This window comes from Cyanidioschyzon merolae, chromosome 6 (assembly GCF_000091205.1).
Source record: "Cyanidioschyzon merolae strain 10D DNA, chromosome 6, complete genome".
NCBI classification, from domain to species: Eukaryota; Rhodophyta; class Bangiophyceae; order Cyanidiales; family Cyanidiaceae; genus Cyanidioschyzon; species Cyanidioschyzon merolae.
The window spans coordinates 161,848-175,032 of record NC_010132.1 but is presented as its reverse complement, the minus strand read 5'-3'; the positions used below and the strand labels follow the sequence as shown (position 1 = coordinate 175,032).

The window sequence follows — 13,185 nt, the reverse complement described above, 5'->3', positions numbered from 1 at the left end:
TGCATCGAACCGAATGCATCTCTGGATGTGCGATCGGCGCCACCAGCCAGGGAAGAGGCGACGACGAGTGATCCTTCACAGACGCTTTCGCATTTTCTAAAACTCCAGACTGGTCCTTTCGTCCGGAATAGAAGCTAGATCCAGCGGGCTTGCGGGTACCAAGCTGCCTGGGAACATTTGTCGTCGCTATGGATGCGCGGCGGCGCAAGTCGCATACAGAAGCAGGTCGATGCCGAATCCCGTGGACTGCGCCTCCAACAGCCGCGTGTTTCGCTGAGCGAGCGTTTTCTATCGGCGATGCTCAGCGAGCAAACAGATCCCAGTGCGTCATCTTCCGCTGAGGTACATCCGCCTTCCGTATCACGCTGCGCTCGCCACGCATCACGAGAAACCGACGCACCGCTGAAAATCCTCTGCGCGTCTATGCAGCGCCTCTTCGGGCCGACGCTTGCAGCGATATCCTGTTTCCCTGCAGTATCCATCCTGCGTCGCAGCAAACGTCTGCGACAGAATCGGTACCCACACGGTACCTGTATCCACCGAGCCTCTATTCCCGACGGAAAAACTAGTCTGAAGTTGGCTGCGTGCGAACGCGTCCGCAGACGAACGGTGGCCTCTTTCCGGATAGCCACCCGCTATTCATCGAACACTAAAAGTGGCGTTGGATGCTCCATCCAGCGATCCGACCCCGAACAGGAGCGGTCCAGCGCCCTGCCTCCCGCATCGCAAGATATGCAGCAGCAGCAGCAGCAGCAGCAGCAGCAGCAGCAGCAGCAGCGACGCCCCGAATCGACCTGTCCATCAGATCGCAGCAGCAGCAGCGACGGCAGCAGCAGCGACGGCAGCAGCAGCGACGCCCCGAATGGACCTGTCCATTAGATCGCAGCAGCAGCAGCGACGGCAGGCATGCGTGCTTCGAGGAATGCGTGTCACCGTGCACTAGACAACGTGTTGCTTTTCGTGGTGTAAGTGCCTTCTGAGCGCTTCTGGACACAGGGAACAGGAAAAGTTCCCGGTTCGAAGGCTTTTGGAGTTGTTTGTTTGACGTATCTACTTGGCCTACTTTTTTGGGTAACGTGCTCTAGTTGTGCGTGACAGGTTGGGACGTTTACGTGCAACGTGACGCCACCGGAGCGTCCCGCGGAACGCAAGGCGCTGTACGGTGCGATCTTTTCCATCATGTTCCTAGCCGAACTTAGTTTCTCAAGAGTGTTTCATTCCGGGGCAACCAAGTGGTGCGAGTCGCGCAGTTCACGCCAACTTGAGCTGCAGACGACGAGGAGCACCAACGGGTGGTTGTGTCCCAGTTCAGGGCGTCATTTGTTCCGGCAACATCGCACTGGCCTACGTGCATCGCAGCAAGGTGTCGAGGAAGGCTCGTCGTCGCGGCCCTCGCAGGCGCCGTCACCGTTACCGGCACCGAGCTTACCTGCGGAGCACTTTTCGAATCAGGCACAAAGTATGCGTTCTTCGCGGGGTGGACCGCTCTACCCCGAAGGCGAGTACGATGTCATAGTCATCGGTGCTGGGCACTCCGGCTGCGAAGCGGCACTTGCCTCTGCTCGTTTAGGAGCGCGCACGCTCCTCTTGACCCTGAATCTGGACCGTATCGCCTGGCAACCTTGTAATCCAGCGGTTGGCGGACCAGCAAAATCGACGCTCGTTCATGAAGTCGACGCTCTTGGTGGATGGATCGGCAAGATCGCCGATCGAACGTATCTGCAGCGGCGTGTCCTGAACCGTGGCAAGGGTCCAGCGGTATGGGCGCTGCGTGCACAAACGGACAAGCGAGAGTATTCAGCGGAGATGCGTCGAGTTCTGGAGGAAGCTGAAAACCTCGAGATTCGTGAAGGAATGGTCTACGATTTGGCTCTGGGTCCAAATGGTGAAGTCGTGGGCGTGGAGACGTATTTTGGGGGCGCATTCCGGGCACGTGCGGTGGTCTTAACAACGGGGACGTTTCTTGGCGGCACGATCTGGGTAGGCAACAAGTCCATGCCTGCGGGTCGCGCAGGCGAGCCGGCATCGTTCGGGCTCACAGAGACTTTGCAGCGAATGGGATTTGAGACAGGTCGCTTGAAGACGGGAACGCCGCCGCGTGTCGACGGCCGAACCATCGACTATACGGTTATGGAACCGCAACCATCCGATCCTGAGGATCATTGGTTCAGCTTCGACCCCGCCGAATGGAACCCCCGGAGCGACACGATGCCGTGCTATTTGACGCGAACGACGGCGGAGACCCACCGTATTATTCGTGAGAACCTCCATTTAACTCCCAAGTATGGTGGCTTCATGTGCTCAACAGGGCCGAGGTACTGTCCAAGCATCGAGGATAAGATCGTTCGCTTCGCAGAGAAAGAAAGCCATCAGATTTTCATCGAGCCAGAGGGTCGCACCATTCCCGAAGTCTACGTGCAGGGCTTCTCCACCGGCATGCCGGAATCGATTCAGCTTGCGATGCTTCAGTCCATACCTGGCCTTGAGCGATGCCGAATGGTCCGACCCGCGTACTCCGTTGATTACGACTACCTTCCGGGATGGCAGGTGTATCACACACTGCACAGCAAGAAGATCGAGGGGCTCTTCCTCGCTGGGCAGGTGCTCGGGACGACCGGCTACGAGGAGGCTGCGGCGCAGGGGATCATTGCTGGCGTGAACGCCGCGCAGTTTGCCAAGCGGGGCAGTGACGCTGACCTCGTCATGCTGGATCGCGAAGACTCGTTTCTTGGGGTGATGATCGATGATCTCTGCACAAAAGAGCTCGATGAACCGTATCGCGTGCTTACCTCTCGATCTGAATATCGGCTGCTCCTGCGCGCAGATAATGCCGACGAACGAATGACGCCGCTGGGTCGAAGTATCGGCCTCATTGACGATCGTCGCTGGAATATCTTCCAAGAGAAGCTGAAACGCATTGAGCGCCAACGGATGCGGCTGGAAACGACAATGCTTCGCGGCGACAGCGAAGAGGCACTTCTCATTCAGCAACAATGTGATGTCGGAAAGATCGCAGCGAATGTTTCGCTGGCAGATCTGCTTCGTCGGCCACGGTTGAGTCTCAGTGTGCTGAAGCAAGTTGGTGTGCTTGCGGATTCCGAACCCAACATGACGGTCTTCGACTGGGAGACACTGGAGACTCGCATCAAATACCAAGGATATATTGACCAGCAGCAAGAGACTGTTCGCCGAATCAAGGCGGAATATGGACGAAAGATCCCTGATGATATTGATTACTACTCGATCACGCAGCTCAGCCGCGAAAGCATGGATCGATTGAGCAAGATTCGCCCGGCAACGCTGGGTCAGGCGACGCAGGTAGGTGGCGTCAAGCCCGCCGATATCCTCATCCTTCTGGTATGGCTGGAGCGCGAACGACGCCGAGCAGCAGAGACAGCATCTGTTGGCAAGAGAGGCATCACGGAACCAGATGCCGCTTCCGCTACACGAGATGCCGCGGCGACGGACGGCGGAGAACGGATCAGCACCATTCAGTCAATGCAGGTGGGCGCCTCACCTCCCTGAGCGGATCGTTGTTGCGTTAGGGTCGCGGCCTGGAGACCAGTGACGCTTCCGGTGCTGGCCACTGGCTTCGGGTAGAGGCATCGGCCCAAACGGCACCGCATCTGGACCGCTGACGACAACGCGCCTGGTGCGCGGGGATAGCGCACCATGCCTGGCTGCGGTCGCGTGCGAGCGGCTGCACATCGCCAGCGGCGATGTATCAAACAGATTGCCTGGAACGTTCGGCTTCGCTGCGGATACACCCGAGCAGAGCGCAACTTGTCTCGACCTACCGAGGGCGACAGCTGGATGCACGTCCCAAGATGCGTCCCCAGCACTGCACAGCACAGCACAGCACATTATTTTTTCGCCCGAGAACGTCCTGAGCTGGGAGCCTCTGCGGTACATCCGTACACTGACATTGCCTCGTTGCCGGACGATACCCAAGGCGCGGTGTTCCGTAATCACAGCGCCGCTTTTGCAAGCCAGACATCTCGCGCGCCTATGCTCTCGCATAGAAGCTGGCGTTATCCACGAAATTTCCCGTCATGAACCGGTTCTGGAACTGTTTCAGATTAAAATGGAACGCTGAACTAGTGGCTCTGTTTCTGCTTTTCGTCTTTTTTTTTGAGTTTCTCCGATGTACAGCCTCCATGTTCGAAATGCTGAAATAAAGACTTACGCATCCATCTATCGTTAGAGGCTTCTGGGTCAACTTTTTGGAGCGGCTATTTGGGCTCGTTGTCGCTAGATTTCGTTACGTCACGGGAAGTGAGAGATTCCGAGGTGCCCTCGAACACGCGGTTCGAAAAACAACCGCTACCACCATCCAACTGATAAGCAGATGTCTCCATTGCCCTCCGTTCCTGATGTAGAGCGAGAGCGCAACAGAATGCAGTGGCAGACAATGCCCGCCAAGGCTGGTATTCATGAAGACAATGAGTGCAGGCGCAAACTTTAGTGTGTGTGTGTGTGTGCCCGAGTAAGGCCACCGGTTCCATTTTTTCCCACATGGATCTAGAAGATTCACTAAGCTCGGGCCGAGAGCACCTCCTGTAACCAGACATTGCGGCGGGGTGCTGCAAACCAATCAGCGGGTGCTTCATGCTCGACCTGCTGCTGTGGATCGGCAACAAAAGTCGGAAAAGGAGGCAAGTGCGGGAGCTCTGCCCACCACTTGAGACCACTTTTTTTGACTGCATCACGAACCAGCACCCAGTTGCCTGTATGACCAGGAACCGGCCCCGAAACGAAGAGCAAGTTTCGTTTGCAGTCGACGCGTTCCAGTCGTAGACTCTGGACGGTGGTTCGCTCCCCGCCCATGCGACCAGGCATGCGCTTGCCTTTAAAGACTCGACCAGGGTCCTGACGTTGCCCTGTCGCACCGAGCGAGCGGTGCGTAAGCGAAACGCCATGGGATGCAGGTAATCCTCCGAATCCGTGGCGTTTCATCGCACCTTGAAATCCTTTGCCAATGCTCGTACCGATCACATCCAGGTACTGGCCAGGGATAAAGTGACGCGCAGTGATGGGCGTCCCCGGCTCGATGCAGGCGGCAGCAGCGGGAGCGACCCGAAACTCCACCAGCTTCTCCTTGACGTCGGTCCCGGCGTAGGCGCAGTGATAACGATGCGGCTTTTTGGCCTGGTAGGGTCGCATAGATCCCGCTCCGATTTGAACGCTCCATTCGGAGAGTCCTTTCAGATTCGACGCGTTGCTCGGTAGCTGTTTAACCTGGATCACGTGGTTGTTATCGATGTGCAGGACCGTCACACAACGGTAGACACCGTTTGCGTCCCAGTGTGGTAGCATGCCGATCTTTCGCGCAACGACACCGATGCGTCGAACGAAGCGTCCATACAGTTCGGCCACTGGCTCAGTGTTCGGCGGCGGCAGCCGCAGCCGCAGAGGCGGCACGTGTGGCCCCGAACTGCGAGCAGCAGTTTCCGCCTGCGTACAGAGCGTCCGCACGAGTCGCCCGACAGCCCGGATACAGTGTCGTAAACCGGTGCTCATGCTGTTCAGGGCAACTCAAGCCCCGAGCTATGCAACGTGGCGCACAGGACTGGGCAGATGGGACAAGTGCACAACTTCTGGCAGCGAGGGAGAAGTTGGAGCAGACGCTGTGACGAAGGCGCTGCCTGCATTGCATTGTACGACGATCGCTGCAGTTCGGGAAATAGAGTTCGTTATTTTCCTTTTTATACAAATATAGTCCAATATGAGCCTAGATGACGCATACCGCGTAAAGGGTGCGCTGGCGGCCAGCGTCGATGACAAACCGTTTGCTGAGACCTTGGATCTCAGATCGCGGGATCATGGAATGGTTGGATGGATATTGGTATCCGGGAAAGCGTCCATCATGCTGCTGCACCTTACCTTCAAGTTCCATGACTTGTTCTCGAATGCACTGGTTATTTTGTACGTTTCATCGAGCTCTGAGTACCTGCTTTGAGCTCCAGCAAGCGCACCTAAACCATTTGAGCAGACGCATCACGGAGACAGAATCGCTTTGCCATATCGATGACGGCATCAGCTTGAGGTGTAGTTTGCGCGATACGGGGTCGAGATTCATTATCATGCTGGGAGCATGCAGGCTGCGCAGACAGACCTACAGATTGCCGCAGCGCAACGTGATGCACTGGGCGTCCACCGCGTCCAGGGTGACGTCCAAACGCAGCATACCCGCTCCTAATCCAGGATAAACTGCAGCGCGGACGAGTTGCTCGGGTCGCGCGACTGCACCCGCCCCTACGGATCATGAAGAACCAGCCTGGGAGACTCGTCCGGTTTGCGGGACCTTCCTCCTGGGAGGTAAACACCCGAAGTTCTGCAAACGTTTTCCGCGTTCAGAGTTTACCGTAAAGCGGGAAAGAAAATGTTACCAATTGGCTAGTAAGTGGTTGCTATCTGTTATTTTTTCGATAAAGCGCGTTCGATACGCGCACCTCCGTATCTGGCAAGCATGAGATACGGCGCGTATCTCGAAGTTGACCGGAAACGCAATCCTGACCGTTAGCGTTTTGCTCTGACGGACAAGATGTAACGCTGCTAAAGTCGTAGCATCGTCTTTTAATTCAATGGCGTTCCATACTCAGATTAGGGTCTTCAAGTGCTTTTTCACAGTTTATAGCAGACGTGTTCAAAGCGGATTCGTTTTCAAACGAAAAAAGGAGTGTTACGGAAAACGTAGTGGAGGGTCCTAGTGGGCAGATGTCGCCGGCTGTCGGAAAAAAAAACGGAAAACAGTGCCAAGCAAAGAGGAGCATGAGAAGACGAAGGAGCAAAAGAGGCAGGCCCTGAATGAAGCGCTGCAATTAAGACGATAGTACCGCGAGATATTGGTGAAAGCCCGTCTTCTTGGACATATCAAGGATGCGTATGAGCTAAAGTTGCGAGAGGCAGTCAGAAACCGTGTCGCGTCCCACTCCAAGAGTGCTTGTCACGCTTCTCTAGGACTAATGCATATGGCGAGGGAGATGTATAACGACATAATGCACATGGAAACAGTCGAGATTCGGGAGGAATTTTTCAACTAGACACTTATTCCTTGCCTGATGCTTGGCACAGGGGAAACGCCGAGGAGAAATGAGCGAGTGCACGCCATCCACGAAAATCACCCCCAATGCTGCTTCAACGGTTCTAGATACAGGGTGGCACTGATATTGATACTTACGGGGCAATCAAATGCCTCACGAACATGAAGAATCATAGGATCGTGAGCCTCAAAAGCTTCATGATATGCTCTATCTCTGCGCTGTACCCGGGCCTCTCTCGCAAAGAGGACATGGGCCGTCATCGACGGCATCACGAACAATCGCCAGCATGAACAGGAGATCGAATTCGTCGACAAGAAGACATCACACGCGAGAAAGAATGAAGCTTCTGTGATCCATGCGGCGATTCGAAAGCACCCTGCGGTGCTGGGGCTTGTCAACCCAGCATAAAACATATCAGATTCGAAAAAAAAGATGGAAAAGATGGTATCCCCTCATCCTGCACTATTTCGTGTTTTTGGACCGAGAACTCGAACGCATGGCCGAACAGGAGCTGCTTGGCGGAAGCAAATGAAGAGTAGTTGAAACGGAAGGGTTCCCTACCGGAACAGTGCTCCAATGTTGTTCCATTATGCAACATCAAGTCACCCTTCGTGACAATCGATCCCAGAGTCCTTTACGGCGTCATGAAGGAGATCTGTCCGGAGTTCGATGTAAGCAAGAAGGAGTTCACCCGTGAAATCCGGGAGACGCACTGGAAGAATACCTTCGATTTCGAGCGTCTCAAAGCGAGCAAGCAAAAGATATTCACTGGGATGATCGAAACTGATGGAGAAGCCATATTTGTCGACTATCGGCGCTCGAAGGCGGATCGTCCTGTTCTGTCCTCGGCTTCGCCCTTGACGTAACACGAAGAAGACAAGGAGGCGGGCCCTGCGACCCCGGATGTGCAGCAGAACAACTTTATCGTCGGCGCGGTCCCCGGGAACATGATTATCATGACCATCGCAGCACCCAAGCATGTAGAAGATGGTATCGACGGCAACTTGCGCCAAAAAGACATACGTATTCTGAGATTCTCACGAGCGAGATATTAGCGAGAGTCAGGGATAATGAATGCAAGGAAGAAAATTGAGAAGTGGAGTACAGGAGTGAAGGAGCATTTGGAAGCGATCAGCCAGGCATCGAGCCGCGGAGCGGACTTGGAAGCTTTTCTGGAATTCATGCAAGTTCGTGTTGGTCATGACGAGGCGCTGTGGAAAGAATATACAAAGCCACGGTGGGCTCGTCTGCGTGTGAATCTGCTCTGTGGGAAGCAGCGTGCCTTTGCCAACTTTATCATTCCGTTGAGTGCCCTCGAGGAAGTCAAGAGTCAAAGACTCGTAGTAGCGTATGGAGCAGGGCGCTGGGTACCCGGAAAAGAAAGCATACCTGCTCCGTCGACAAGTGCGCACAAAGAGTGCGCACACTGTTTCGTCACAATAGCGATAGATGCGTTTCGAACGTCACACATGCAACATGAGCTGGGATGTGCAATTCAGAGGGTCGAGTTGGAAAAGTGCCAGCCGAGCCCTGAGGATACAGAAAAGTACGGAGCTCTGATATAATAGGAAATGTAAACGAGGGCGAAAGTTCGAGGACGACTCGCTCTTGTGAGTTCAACCAGCGGCGGCAGGAAACACACGGACTCCGCGAACCGAGACTTTCACGCCGCCATCAATATGAGACGATGTGCGGTGCTGAAGACGAGACCTCCGGAGTTGACGAGATCTAGCATTGTGGAGCAATCTCCCACGGTCGACGAATACAAGGAGAAGTCGAAACCGATAGCAAGCGCCCTGTCAAAAAAAGGCTGTGAGGCGTCTCTGAGTGCATACCCATGTGCCGTATCGTCGCGGACACATCTTCGGTGCGTCCAGCATAGGTGTCGCTGCTCCTCACTGCGTACACCAAGGGCAGCTGCAGGTCGATGCTCCGTGGCGCCTCGGCGCTGCAGCATCTGCAACCTGGTGCCGACTGCATCTGCCGGTGTCTACCAGACGCCGATATCCGTTGATTGGTGGGCATCGTATGTCAGTCACGCGAGCCCTAAAGCAAAAATCCTCGCTCTCGAATGCAAATGAGCGAAGGTACCCCCCGGGGAAGCTGGCCAAGCTGCACGCGAGCTAGCAGATAGGTGAGCGTCCATAACGCTCATAGGCGCTGCCTTGCCACGACATCATAGCCTATTCGTAACGACAGTTTGTCTTTGGCACAAGCAGCGCGCTCTGTACACCAACATGATTCCCCCGGGTATCGTCATTGCAGGCCGGTTGAATATTCGCATGAAACGAACATTCCATTACATATCCATCGCCCATGACGCTGTAGATGGAGCATATCCATGAGAGAGCCCCGGATCGAGAGACCCGCTGCATGAACAGCTCGAATTGGCGATCTGCACTCGTCCGAGAGGTGCATACCACCGTCCGGAGCGTACCTCAAAGGCCGCGGGGCGTCCGTTTCCGCATGCTTGCACATCAAAGTGGCGTCATGGAGACGTCGGGTTCGAAGGAGACGTCTCTCTGGGTGGACGCGAATGTCCGTTCGCCTCGGTCGACGGTCCGTGCATTCGCTTCTGGAACCATAGAATGAGGCCTGAGCGACGTGCCCTGTTCGCAACCCTCTGAAGCCAGGTCATCGTCCCGGTATCCACAGCACCAGTCGCCGCTGGTTCGATGCTCCGGATCCCTGAACGCCCAGCATCCTCGAAAGTCTCCGTCGTCATCGATGCATACCAGTTCCGCAGCGAACGCCCGAGAGACCCCTCTTCAAGGCTGCGTCGCAAGCGCTTTGGCATGCTGTTTGGTTGCTTCAGCGCTGTAGCGAAGTTTTCCAGGTCGTTGGTGCCTGTGTACCAGAGCAGCAACCGCCAACCGATGTAGCCGAAAGACGCACATAACAAAGTGCCGCTTAGGAGCGCAAGTGACGCTGTCCGTACAGCTGCCGCTTGGACTGCTGCGGTATCGCCAACCAACGTACCGCGCTCGGTCCAAGCGTCTACGGTTTTCGGTAGCGGCTGGAGCCCCGAAGACGACTCTGGGCTCGACGCCAGCTCCCGCCGTCGTAGTCTGTAAACGAGATACCCGCTCGTCAGCGTAGTCGTCGCAAACACACCGAACGAAATGCCTGCTGCTTGGGTGGCGTTCAAGACAGGCTCCTGGTGGCGCTCGGGGGAGTCCTCGTTTGCTGGTGCACCAACGGGCACCTGGGTTTCGGGCCCCGACGAGTGTGGGGGTCCGGCGAGGTTCCGCGCCTCGGAACCGGGCATCGCTGGAGACACTGTCCACTAGTTCGGTAACACTGGACTATCTTGCGGGGGCTGGTTCCAGTTCACGGCGCTTTTGAGAAGCGCTCCCTCTCTCGCGACTCTCTTGCCACGATGAAGCGTTACGCGACCCCAGTGTCTATAAAGTGTACCCAATGGAGCGCCAAGCGTTGCCCCATGAACCTGGCCTCTCAACAGCGGGATACGTCAGCCGTGGATGTGCTGGATTCGAACGATGCCGTGGGAATGCTCAAAACTCCCTCATTTCAGGTACACGAGATTGAGCCTAGTCCTTACTGGTTCTTTTTGGGCAGCGAACTGCGCTAAGGATGTTCTGCAGCGACTTTTGCTCAAGCCCAATGGGAACGGCTATCATATCGACGGGTACTCGACTCGATCGCAAGCAGAGAGAGCGTCGTCGTCGTCGTCGTCGTTTCCTCCACCCATGCATACGATGAACACGGGAGTATCGCTGGCGTGTGGTGGTTAGAGCAGGCCCCCGAGCTCGTCTTTGGTGCAGCGTGTAATGTCCTTGTCCATAAATAACCGGTTTCTCTGGTGTTCCCGCAAGTCTGGTGCATCGCTCCAGCGCGAAGCGTTGACACGTCACCCACATTGGTGTGCGTATCGGGATTCGCGGTGACTCTGTTCATGCCTGCATGTATATTTGTGCGGCAAGTAGGCTCCCTGGAGGCGACTTGCGATACCCGTCGGTGTGTGCCTGTCACAAGCTGTTCACTTGTAACGATGCCAGACGTTGTTCGCAAACAAAGCTGCCGCACGCTCTACACCTCGCCCTGACGGACAAAGTTTCGCATGCCAATGCAGGACGCTCTGATTCGAGCGGGAGGTCGTATCACGCTGCGGATCTGCTTTCTAGCTGGCAGCTCATGATCCCATACCAACGCATATTGTCATGAAAATGCCCCCGGCATCCTCACCAGACTCGAGATGCATTTGAACGATGCTTTGGTGCTGCAGGAGCAATCAAACACCGCAGCAGCATCGAAAAACTGCCCGTTAGCACACCGTATACGATACTCGGTTTTCTCTGAAGCAGTGTCGCCACCTTTCACCTTCTAGTCCCAACTCTTGATACAGGCATATATTCACCAGGCAACTGCGCAACCTCGCCCGGTGCAGGCTGAGAAGTCGCGTAGGCGCGCCATTCGTCAGGGCGCCGCCGCCGCCGCCGCTGCTGCTGCTGCTGTTCCAATGTGCCTCTACTTGTTCAGCAGCAGCAGCAGCAGCAGCAGCAGCAGGAACGACGACAGCAGCAGCGGGCTCTTTTCTCGCCAGTGCACTGCACTCGAGACCTTCAACCCGCTGACTCGTGTCTGGACGCAAAGGATACAGCGTAGCTGGGATTGTTATACACGTAGTAACCCGCCTAAGCTCGGGGTCTCCGACGTAACTCGCACAGTGCCTGGCCTCCTCTATGGCGTCCACGTTTAAAACAACCGCCGGCACCGGTGCTGGTGAAGAGACGCACGCACGGGACTCGTATCCGGGTCGCGATACGACGATCCGGCGTGAAGAGTTGCCAAGCGGTTTACGGGATGCGCTCCCGTACACATCTTCGAGTTGGTGGTGGCGGGCAATCGAACGAACAGAGTTACCGAACCCGGGCGCCTACGAGGAGATCAACCAAGAGGCGAACACCGTGCTGCGGCCGAACCTGTTTGATGGTACCCGCTTTGACATGAATCTTCCGCTGACGCCCACGCTTTCTACCGGGCACTCGATAGAGATGGGCTCCACGCAAACAACGCCGGGTTATGCGCTTTCTGTGAACTATATCACGAATACGTTGATCGCGGTTTCGCGGATGGACATGACCGGCCGGTTCAACGGACGTCTCTTCTACACCCATACACCACGTCTGATATCCAAGCTTTTAGTGAGTCGGCAACCAGCGGAGGATCCGGCAGCCGCTGCGGCTATGTTGGCTGCGGCTACTGGCGGAGCTGCGATACAACCGCCACCGCCGACGAGTGCCACCACCACTGTCATGTACGACTTGGACTATCGGGGAAGTGATTACTCGGCAAACCTCAAACTAGGGACAGGTGGTGTGATCTCACTAGCTTATATGCAGAGTATTGTTCCCTCGTTTTCCATGGGTGGTGAGGGCTTTTTCCAATTACGGAACAAGTTCAGTGCATTGACGGCAGCTGCAAGGTTCCTCACAACGGATGGGATATTCTCGGCAACCGTTGCCAGCTTCGGGCCCGTGGTAGCTTCATATGTTCATCGAGTGAATCCGCGAGTCTCTCTAGCCGCGGAGCTCTTCTGGGACACTCGCAGTCGGGAGTCGTACGTCACGGCCGGCTACAAGTTTGATTTGCGATCTGCAACTGTGATAGGGCAGGTGACCTCGCTAGGAAAAGTTGCCGCGTTACTGGAAGAGAAACTGAGTCCGGGGGTGAGTTTCCTTTTGTCAGGGGAGATTGACCACTGGCAACAGCAGTACAAGTTTGGTTTCGGTTTACAGGTTGGCGGCACTGCCTAGCAGCGTGGAGGCGTTTCGACGATTGGATGCGAGTTTAGTGCCCGCAAAGCGCTGCGCAACGGTTGCTTCGTGCCTGACGAGCACTACAGGGACTGCCTCAGCGCTTTTCGGGAAGCTAGACTGACGTTCGCAGGATGCGGAATGTCCTTGCCCTGGTATGGCACAGCACAGCTCGTATTTTTACGAACCAGTGATCTTGGATGTCGCCGAGTGCACATGTGTGGCTTCGTGTATGGTTGCGCAAGCGACATAGCCGAGTACCCACGATCTGCGTACGGTTTGGCGGGGAATTTTCCAAGCCCTGCTGCATGTCATCCATGCCACATGGATGCGTTTCCATCATCTCTCTGGTGAATGCTCAAGTT

The 13,185-nt window shown here is 55.7% G+C and overlaps 5 protein-coding genes across 5 annotated transcripts, besides 1 other annotated feature; 2 read left to right on the top strand and 3 right to left on the bottom strand.

Moving 5' to 3' along the window:
* Positions 1-134: 134 nt before the first annotated feature.
* CYME_CMF067C (hypothetical protein) lies at positions 135-482 on the bottom strand (the record flags this gene model as incomplete). Its single annotated transcript, XM_005535677.1, has 1 exon — positions 135-482. The coding sequence occupies one exon, from the start codon at positions 480-482 to the stop codon at positions 135-137; it is 348 nt and encodes a 115-aa protein (XP_005535734.1).
* Positions 483-1,179: 697 nt separating this feature from the next.
* CYME_CMF066C (flavin-dependent tRNA:m5U methyltransferase trmFO) lies at positions 1,180-3,525 on the top strand (the record flags this gene model as incomplete). Its single annotated transcript, XM_005535676.1, has 1 exon — positions 1,180-3,525. One exon carries the CDS (start codon positions 1,180-1,182, stop codon positions 3,523-3,525), a length of 2,346 nt encoding a protein of 781 aa, XP_005535733.1.
* A 1,008-nt stretch (positions 3,526-4,533) lies between these two features.
* On the bottom strand, positions 4,534-5,520 carry CYME_CMF065C (mitochondrial ribosomal protein L3 precursor; the record flags this gene model as incomplete). Its single annotated transcript, XM_005535675.1, has 1 exon — positions 4,534-5,520. The coding sequence occupies one exon, from the start codon at positions 5,518-5,520 to the stop codon at positions 4,534-4,536; it is 987 nt and encodes a 328-aa protein (XP_005535732.1).
* A 1,339-nt stretch (positions 5,521-6,859) lies between these two features.
* Positions 6,860-8,743: a sequence feature (repetitive element).
* A 788-nt stretch (positions 8,744-9,531) lies between these two features.
* On the bottom strand, positions 9,532-10,311 carry CYME_CMF063C (hypothetical protein; the record flags this gene model as incomplete). Its single annotated transcript, XM_005535674.1, has 1 exon — positions 9,532-10,311. One exon carries the CDS (start codon positions 10,309-10,311, stop codon positions 9,532-9,534), a length of 780 nt encoding a protein of 259 aa, XP_005535731.1.
* A 1,435-nt stretch (positions 10,312-11,746) lies between these two features.
* CYME_CMF062C (mitochondrial general import pore subunit Tom40) lies at positions 11,747-12,820 on the top strand (the record flags this gene model as incomplete). Its single annotated transcript, XM_005535673.1, has 1 exon — positions 11,747-12,820. One exon carries the CDS (start codon positions 11,747-11,749, stop codon positions 12,818-12,820), a length of 1,074 nt encoding a protein of 357 aa, XP_005535730.1.
* Positions 12,821-13,185: the final 365 nt, after the last annotated feature.